Source organism: Palaemon carinicauda, chromosome 39 (assembly GCF_036898095.1).
Source record: "Palaemon carinicauda isolate YSFRI2023 chromosome 39, ASM3689809v2, whole genome shotgun sequence".
NCBI classification, from domain to species: domain Eukaryota; kingdom Metazoa; phylum Arthropoda; class Malacostraca; order Decapoda; family Palaemonidae; genus Palaemon; species Palaemon carinicauda.
Window position 1 is genome coordinate 67,984,022 of NC_090763.1, and position 10,020 is coordinate 67,994,041.

At 37.6% G+C, this 10,020-nt stretch overlaps 1 protein-coding gene across 1 annotated transcript in view; it reads right to left on the reverse strand.

The window, feature by feature from the left end:
- The window catches only part of LOC137631241 (connectin-like), a 204,705-nt gene extending 197,069 nt beyond the window's left edge, over positions 1 to 7,636 (reverse strand). The window contains exon 1 of the mRNA XM_068363024.1: positions 7,393 to 7,636. Within this exon, the coding sequence (XP_068219125.1) occupies positions 7,393 to 7,485 (93 nt within the window). The 5' untranslated portion in view covers positions 7,486 to 7,636. The remainder of the gene's footprint in view (positions 1 to 7,392) is intronic.
- Between the last annotated feature and the right edge of the window lie 2,384 nt (positions 7,637 to 10,020).

Here is a 10,020-nt window from a genome sequence, read left to right on the forward strand (position 1 = left end):
TATATATGACATATCAGTTTTTGACATTGTTAATAGTTTATATAAGACATATGTGATTTGACGCTGTTACTGTTTTTAGAATGATATATTGCTAATTTATTCTCATCATTTATTTATTTCCTTATTTCCTTTCCTCGCTGAGCTATTTTTCCCTATTGGAGCCCTTGGGCTTATAGCATCTTGCTCTTCCAACTAGGGTTGTAGCTTGGATAATAATAATAATAATAATAATAATAATAATAATAATAATAATAATAATAATAATAATACCTCGGGATCAGAGACCCAAGGCGGAACTACCCAAAGACAATAGCTTCTGGCCAGCCAGGGAATCGAACCATGGTCCAGGAATCTGGCACGACAGTGACAATACCATTTAGCAATTAAGGTATTAAAATATATGGCTTATTTGAATATAAAAAACGCGTCTAAATGTGCAAAATCTAATATATACAGAATAAATGAAGATTACTTAGTAATGCACTCTACAAAATAAAATACATAGCGAAATTCTATAAACTAACCTAATATCAAAAGACTATCTTTAATCAAATACACCAATAAACCCGCGAATCTAATTCACTTAAGTAAGCGCAGGTATGAACGCAGATGGACTGCAACATGACTGTGATCATTTAGGTATTTACATCGGAAACCACAAATTTCAAAGATCAGCTGCAGAATGAGGTTAAGAATGAAGTGTGGACACGAAAGGCTACGTCGGTAACAAAGCAGATCTTAAACTTGAACCATAAAAATTGTGATCAACACCACTGTGTTTCCGACCAAATCACGAACGTTGGGATAAGAATTATGTAGCCCTCAGTAAGTATTACGTAATGCGGGATAAGTGTTACGCATGGCGGATAAGTATTACGTAGTTCGTGGTATTACGTAATGCAGGATAAGTATTAGGCCTACGCACTGTGAGGTAAGTATTACGTAATGCGTGGTCATTATTACGTAGTGCGGGATAAGTATTACGTACTGAGAAGTAAGTATTACGTAATGCGCGGTAAGTATTACGTAATGCGGGATAAGTATTACGTACTGCGAGGTAAGTATTACGTAATGCGCGGTAAGTATTACGTAATGCGGGATAAGTATTACGTACTGCGAGGTAAGTATTACGTAATGCGCGGTAAGTATAACGTAATGCGGGATAAGTATTACGTACTGAGAGGTATGTATCACGTAATGCGGGATAGGTATTACGTAGTGCGCGGTAAGAATAACGTAGGGCCGGGTAAGTACTGCGAGGTAAGTATTACTCAGTGCGGGCTAAGTATATTAGAATCATTGCGGAAATGATATAAGAAATAATAATAAGAAATAAGTATAATAATATATAACAAAGAATAATGTAATGGAATGAAAATAATGGAATCTTTCAGGATATCACACACACACACACACACACACACACACACACACACACACACACACACATATATATATATATATATATATATATATATATATATATATATATATATATATGTATATATATATATATATATATATATATATATATATATATATATATATATATATATGTGTGTGTGTGTGTGTGTGTATGTATACACACACAACATTTACATATATATAAATAATATATACATTTATTTTAGATATATACTTTTTTACATATAATAATAATAATAATAATAATAATAATAATAATAATAATAATAATAATAATAATAATAAATGAAAGAACAATTACAAATTTGAAGCGTAGGCTATAACATGCAGTATAAAATAATAATCAGAAGCAAAAAGAATAATGCAATCATTAAGCATCAAAAATATAAAATATTACAAATCAAATTGAATAATGAAATCGTTAAGGACAGACAAATACCAATAATAATAATAAAAAAAGATATTTCAACTACAATATAATACTTCCAACAATTTTGCATTCTTAATGAAATAAAAATGAAAATCTAATATAAATACAAAATTCACATGGAAAATAAAATGAATAATTGAATTGGTAAGGATATCTCTAAAAAATCTAAATAGTTAAAAATGAATAAGTTAAGCGGTACCACAATACCGAAAGTAAGAAAAAGGAAAAGAATGTCCCCCGGCTAATTAGCCAATGGATAAAATGCTAGTAAAATGCAAGCAAGAACAAGCACAAAGAGCCTTATTTCACGGAAGTGTGACTAAAGAAAAGAGATGCTTTGTCTTTTTCAAACTCGTAAAATCTTTAGTAGTTGGATGATTACAGCTTCATTATAATTAGTTCCATATAAAAACAAGAGCATTGGGTTGTCGTGGTCTTATTGGTAACGTCTCTGCTTCAGTGATCCCTAAACAGGGGTTCGAGTTCCGCTCAAACTCGTTCGTTCCTTTAGTGTTTCCAATCCCACAATCCTTTTACGCTAAGGATGGGGGGGGGGGGCCTTGGGGGAGCCTGTAGGTCTACCCGCTGAGTCATCAGCAACCATTACCTGACCCTCCCCTAGTCCTAGCTTGGGCGCTGGTTATGTGTTATAGGGTCAGTCTTGTACCAACCGCGTGTCACTCCAAGGTCACCTATTTGACGAGCCAAGAGTAGGTTGTGACTCAAGTTCTTTCATCCCGCTTTTGAGACACAACTTACTCTTGGCTCGTCACATTGGTGACCCCGGAGTGACACACGGTTGGTACATGGCTCCCCCCTCACCGCCTAATTTTTTGAGTCACAACCTACTCTTGGCTCGTCACATTGGTGGCCCCAGAGTGATACACGGTTGGTACACGGCCCCCCCCCCTAATTTTTTGAGTCACAACCTACTCTTGGCTCGTCACATTGGTGACCCCAGAGTGATACACGGTTGGTACACGGCCCCCATCCCCCCCCCCCTAATTTTTTGTCACAACCTACTCTTGGCTCGTCACATTGATGACCCCAGAGTGATACACGGTTGGTACACGCCCCCCCCCCCCTAATTTTTTGAGTCACAACCTACTCTTGGCTCGTCACATTGGTGACCCCGGAGTGACACAGGGTTGGTACATGGCACCCCCCCCCCCAATTTTTTGAGTCACAACCTACTCTTGGCTCGTCACATAGGTGACCCCGGAGTGACACACGGTTAGTACATGGCACACCGACCACCCCACCCCACCCCTAATTTTTTGAGTCACAACCTACTCTTGGCTCGTCACATTGGTGACCCCGGAGTGACACACGGTTAGTACATGGCACACCGACCACCCCACCCCACCCCTAATTTTTTGAGTCACAACCTACTCTTGGCTCGTCACATTGGTGACCCCGGAGTGACACACGGTTAGTACATGGCACACCGACCACCCCACCCCACCCCTAATTTTTTGAGTCACAACCTACTCTTGGCTCGTCACATTGGTGACCCCGGAGTGACACACGGTTAGTACATGGCACACCGACCACCCCACCCCACCCCTAATTTTTTGAGTCACAACCTACTCTTGGCTCGTCACATTGGTGACCCCGGAGTGACACACGGTTAGTACATGGCACACCGACCACCCCACCCCACCCCTAATTTTTTGAGTCACAACCTACTCTTGGCTCGTCACATTGGTGACCCCGGAGTGACACACGGTTAGTACATGGCACACCGACCACCCCACCCCACCCCTAATTTTTTGAGTCACAACCTACTCTTGGCTCGTCACATTGGTGACCCCGGAGTGACACACGGTTAGTACATGGCACACCGACCACCCCACCCCACCCCTAATTTTTTGAGTCACAACCTACTCTTGGCTCGTCACAGTGGTGACCCCGGAGTGACACACGGTTAGTACATGGCACACCGACCACCCCACCCCACCCCTAATTTTTTGAGTCACAACCTACTCTTGGCTCGTCACATTGGTGACCCCGGAGTGATACACTGTTGGTACATAGCTCCCCCCACCCCTTAATTTTCTGAGTAATAACCTACTCTTGGCTCGTCACATCGGTAACCCCGGAGTGCCACACGGTTAGTACATGGCACACACACCGCCCCCCCCCCCCTAACTTTTTGAGTCACAACCTACTCTTGGCTCGTGACATTGGTGACCCCAGAGTGACACACGGTTAGTACACGGCATCCCCCCCCCCCTAATTTTTTGAGTCACAACCTACTCTTGGCTCGTCACCCCCCGGAGTGACACACGGTTGGTACAGTCTCTAGGGCATTGTGTGCTTGCTAGAGCAATGTCACTGTCCCTTGCCTCTACTATTCATGAGCGGCTTTCAAAACCTTTATGTATGGCATAAGAAAGTTTCAAAGTATAAGGAGGAATAATATTTTGATAACTACGAGTACCAACCAGATCCAAAATTTACTTTTGAAAACCAAATCCAAAAATTACCTTTGTCAAGCAGATCTACAAATTACTTTAGAAGGCCAGATCCAAAAATTCCTTTAGCAAAGCAGATTCAGAAATTGCTTTACAAAGCCAGAACCCAAACTTACTTTTGATAACCAGATCCAAAAGTTACTTTAGCAAAGCATATCCACAAATTACTTTTGTAAAGCAAACCAAGATATTACTTCTGTAAAGCAGATTTACAAAATACTTTAGAACAACAGATCCAGAAATTACTTTTGTGAAGCAGAACCACAAATTACTTTTATGGAAGGCAAATCCACAAATTACTTTTTCCGTAAAGCAGATCCACACATTACTTTTATGTAAAGCAGATCCACAAATTACTTTTCTGTAAGGCAGATCCACAAATTACTTTCATGTAAGGCAGATCCACAAATTACTTTTGTGAAGCAGAACCACAAATTACTTTTCCGTAAAGCCGATCCACACATTAAATTTATGTAAAGCAGATCCACAAATTACTTTTTCCGTAAAACAGATCCACAAATTACTTTTTCCGTAAAGCAGATCCAAAAACTATTTTGAAAACCATATCCAAAAATACTTTCGTAAAGCAGATCCCCCAAATTACTTTAGAAAACCATATTAAAAAATTACTTGTGAAAACCAGATCCAAAAAAATTACTCTTGAAAACCAAATCCAAAAATTACTTTTGTAAAGATGATCCCCAAATTACTTTAGGAAACGTGAAATCTAATTGAATACCAATATAAAGATTTTCAAGAAAAGCACAGTCAAGACAAAAATAAGAAAGCGAATGACAGACTGTGAAAAATTTAGAAATGTCAAGTCATTCAAGTCAATAAAGACATGAATAAGTCACAATATAATAATACCACGCTGAATAATTTAGTGTCAAATGGGAGGTCTTGGCTGCTTCCATAATTCAATTTATGGGAACTGCATCACATAAATGGGTTGCGGTGGCCTATTGGAAACGTCCCTGCATAGCGATCTGCTGGACTGGGATTCGAGTCACGCTTAAGCTCAATAGTTTCTTGTAGTGTTTGCAACCTCACCATCCTTGTGGGGGGAGCCAATAGGTCTACCAGCTGAGTCATCAGCTAACATTCCCTGGCCCTCCTTGGTCCTAGCTTGGGTGGAGAGGGGGATTGGACGCTAATCATATGAATATATGGTCAGTCTCTAGGGCATTGTCCTGCTAGGGCATTACCACTGTCCCTTGCTTCTGTCATTCATGACCGACAAAAAAAAATGGTTTTGCCAAAACAATAATAACGAAAGAATCATAAAGTAGGGGTAAGCAAGGTTTATGCCAATAAAAGATGAGTGGTGGCTTGTCATAAAAGGTTGCAGTCAGTTGCAAAGAGGATTGACAGCACGAGAGAGAGAGAGAGAGAGAGAGAGAGAGAGAGAGAGAGAGAGAGAGAGAGAGAGAGAGAGAGAGAGGCCGGATTATGCAATTAAGAATGAAAGAAGACAGAAATATAGTATAAAAGCAAGGGGGCCCCTTATTTAACAGCAACTGACTGTTATCCGTATAATCGTGCAATAAAATCTTCAAACATTTAAAGCAATTTCACTACCTATACCTATAAGAAAAAACTTTATACTTGTATCTGATTAGAGAAGAGGGTGAGGTTAGCTAGCCCACGCAATCATAACACGAATTTAAAGCAACTTCTCTAACTATGAATATATATAAAAAAAACTCTCCATACCTGTACCTGATTAGAAAAGAAGAGCAACTTCACTAACTATGCCCGTAAAAAATAACAAACTTCTGTGTACATATATCTAATTAGAAAAGGGGAGCAACTTAACTAACTATACCTGTAAATATATAAAAACACTCTATACATGTATCTGATTACAAACGAGGAGCACCCTCAATAACTATGCCTGTAAAAATATTAAAAAAAGTCTCTCCGTACCTGTATCTTATTAGGAAAGAGGAGCAACTTCAGCAGATAAGCAGCCCTTAAAGTAAAGAAGAGAAGCACTTTCACTTGTAAAACAAAAAAGAAAACACTCCATACCTATATCTGATTAAAGAAGAGGAGCAATTTCACTAACTATACCAGTTAAAAGAAAAAATAAAACACTCCATACTTGTATTTAATTAGAAAAGAGGAACAACCTTACTAACTATACCAGTTAAAAGAAAAAATAAAACACTCCATACTTGTATCTAATTAGAAAAGAGGAACAACCTTACTAACTATACCAGTTAAAAGAAAAAAAGAAAACACTCCATGCCTGTATCTGATTAAAAAAGAGGAACAACGTCAGTAACTCTACCTGTAAAAATAAAAAATAAAACACTCTATACCTGTATCTAATTAGAAAAAGAGGAACGACCTTACTAACTATACCTGTAAAAAGAAAAAAGAAAACACTCCATGCCTCTATTTAACCAGAAAAGAGGAACGACCTTACTAACTATACCTGTAAAAATAAAAAATAAAACACTCTATACCTGTATCTAATTAGAAAAAGAGGAACGACCTTACTAACTATACCTGTAAAAATAAAAAATAAAACACTCCATACCTCTATTTAACTAGAAAAGAGGAACGACCTTACTAACTATACCTGTAAAAATAAAAAATAAAACACTCTATACCTGTATCTAATTAGAAAAAGAGGAACGACCTTACTAACTATACCTGTAAAAAGAAAAAAGAAAACACTCCATGCCTCTATTTAACTAGAAAAGAGGAACGACCTTACTAACTATACCTGTAAAAAGAAAAAATAAAACACTCCATACCTGTATCTGATTAGAAAAGAGGAACAAGTTTACTAACTATGCCTGTAAAAAGAAAAACTAAAACACTCCATACCTGTATCTGATTAGAAAAGAGGAACAACCACTAACTATACCAGTTAAAAGATAAAAGAAAACACTCCATACTTGTATGTAATAAGAAAAGAGGAACGACCTTATTAACTATACCTGTAAGAAGAAAAAAAGAAAACACTCCATACCTGTATCTAATTAGAAAAGAGGAACGACCTCATTAACTATACCTGTAAAAAGAAAAAAATAAAACACTCCATACCTGTATCTGATTGGAGAAGAGGGCCAGGTTAGCCAACCCAGGGAGACTCTGGAAAGCCCTGTCATGGAGTATGGTGATGTTGTTCCGATCCATGTAGAGTTCGGTCAGGTTCGGCAGATTGACGAAGACGTGGCGGTTGACCTCCGTGATGTGGTTCTCGCCCAAGGACAAGAAGGTGAGGGAGGTCAGGTGAGCGAAGGCGTTCCGAGCTAGGGTCTTGATGGAGTTCCTCGCGAGGGAGATCTTCGAGAGCGTGGTGGAGTTGCCGAAGCTGAAGGCGCTCACCGTTCCGAATGTGGCGTATTGGACCTGCAATGAGGAGGGCAGGTTCAGACGTCCGGATTAATAGTTTGGCTTGCAATAAACGATGAGACGCATTCCTTGCTCTTTTTCTACGCACATTCCTTCACCTTGAAAGATTGAAATAAAAACGAAGTTCTCACCCCTTCCCCCTTAAATCTTAAAATATAAACGAAGTTGCCACCCCTTCCCCCTTAAATCTTAAAATAGAAACGAAATTCTCACCCATTAACCCTTAAATCCTAAAATCAAAACAAATATTGTCTTTACGCTTGAAATCAAAACAAAAGCGCCATCCACTCACATATAAGCTTAAAATAAACACTTACTTGTCCCCCCAACCTCCCCCTTAAAGTTTAAAATAAAACTTTGGTATTCACCCCTTCACCATTGAAATTTAGTACTATTAAAGTTCAAAATCAAAACGAAGTTGTTACCCCTTCACCAATGAAGTTTAACACCATTAAAGTTAAAAATCGAAACGAAGTTGTTAATCCTTCACCTTTGAAGTTTAATACCATTAAAGTTCAAAATCAAAACGAAGTTGTTACCCTTTCACCATTGAAGTTTAGTACTATTAAAGTTCAAAATCAAAACGAAGTTGTTACCCCTTCAACATAGAAGTTTAACACCATTAAAGTCAAAAATCAAAACGAAGTTGTTACCCCATTCACCATTGAAGTTTAATACCACTAAAGTTCAAAATCAAAACGAAGTTGTTACCCCTTCACCATAGAAGTTTAACACCATTAAAGTCAAAAATCAAAACGAAGTTGTTACCCCTTCACCATTGAAGTTTAACACCACTAAAGTTCAAAATCAAAACGAAGTTGTTACCCCTTCACCATTGAAGTTTAACACCATTAAAGTCAAAAATCAAAACAAAGTTGTTACCCCTTCACCATTGAAGTTTAACACCACTAAAGTTCAAAATCAAAACGAAGTTGTTACCCCTTCACCATAGAAGTTTAACACCATTAAAGTCAAAAATCAAAACGAAGTTGTTACCCCTTCACCATTGAAGTTTAATACCACTAAAGTTCAAAATCAAAACGAAGTTGTTACCCCTTCACCATAGAAGTTTAACACCATTAAAGTCAAAAATCAAAACGAAGTTGTTACCCCTTCACCATTGAAGTTTAACACCATTAAAGTTCAAAATCAAAACGAAGTTGTTACCCCTTCACCATTGAAGTTTAACACCATTAAAGTTCTAAATCAAAACGAAGTTGTTACCCCTTCACCATTGAAGTTTAACACCATTAAAGTTCAAAATCAAAACGAAGTTGTTACCCCTTCACCATTGAAGTTTAACACCATTAAAGTTCAAAATCAAAACGAAGTTGTTACCCCTTCACCATTGAAGTTTAACACCATTAAAGTTCTAAATCAAAACGAAGTTGTTACCCCTTCACCATTGAAGTTTAACACCATTAAAGTTCTAAATCAAAACGAAGTTGTTACCCCTTCACCATTGAAGTTTAACACCATTAAAGTTCTAAATCAAAACGAAGTTGTTACCCCTTCACCATTGAAGTTTAACACCATTAAAGTTCTAAATCAAAACGAAGTTGTTACCCCTTCACCATTGAAGTTTAACACCATTAAAGTCAAAAATCAAAACGAAGTTGTTACCCCTTCACCATTGAAGTTTAACACCATTAAAGTTCTAAATCAAAACGAAGTTGTTACCCCTTCACCATTGAAGTTTAACACCATTAAAGTTCTAAATCAAAACGAAGTTGTTACCCCTTCACCATTGAAGTTTAACACCATTAAAGTTCAAAATCAAAACGAAGTTGTTACCCCTTCACCATTGAAGTTTAACACCATTAAAGTTCTAAATCAAAACGAAGTTGTTACCCCTTCACCATTGAAGTTTAACACCATTAAAGTCAAAAATCAAAACGAAGTTGTTACCCCTTCACCATTGAAGTTTAACACCATTAAAGTCAAAAATCAAAACGAAGTTGTTACCCCCTTCACCATTGAAGTTTAACACCATTAAAGTTCTAAATCAAAACGAAGTTGTTACCCCTTCACCATTGAAGTTTAACACCATTAAAGTTCTAAATCAAAACGAAGTTGTTACCCCTTCAACATCGAAGTTTAACACCATTAAAGTTCTAAATCAAAACGAAGTTGTTACCCCTTCACCATTGAAGTTTAACACCATTAAAGTTCTAAATCAAAACGAAGTTGTTACCCCTTCACCATTGAAGTTTAACACCATTAAAGTTCAAAATCAAAACGAAGTTGTTACCCCTTCACCATTGAAGTTTAACACCATTAAAGTTCAAAATCAAAACGAAGTTGTTACCCCTTCAC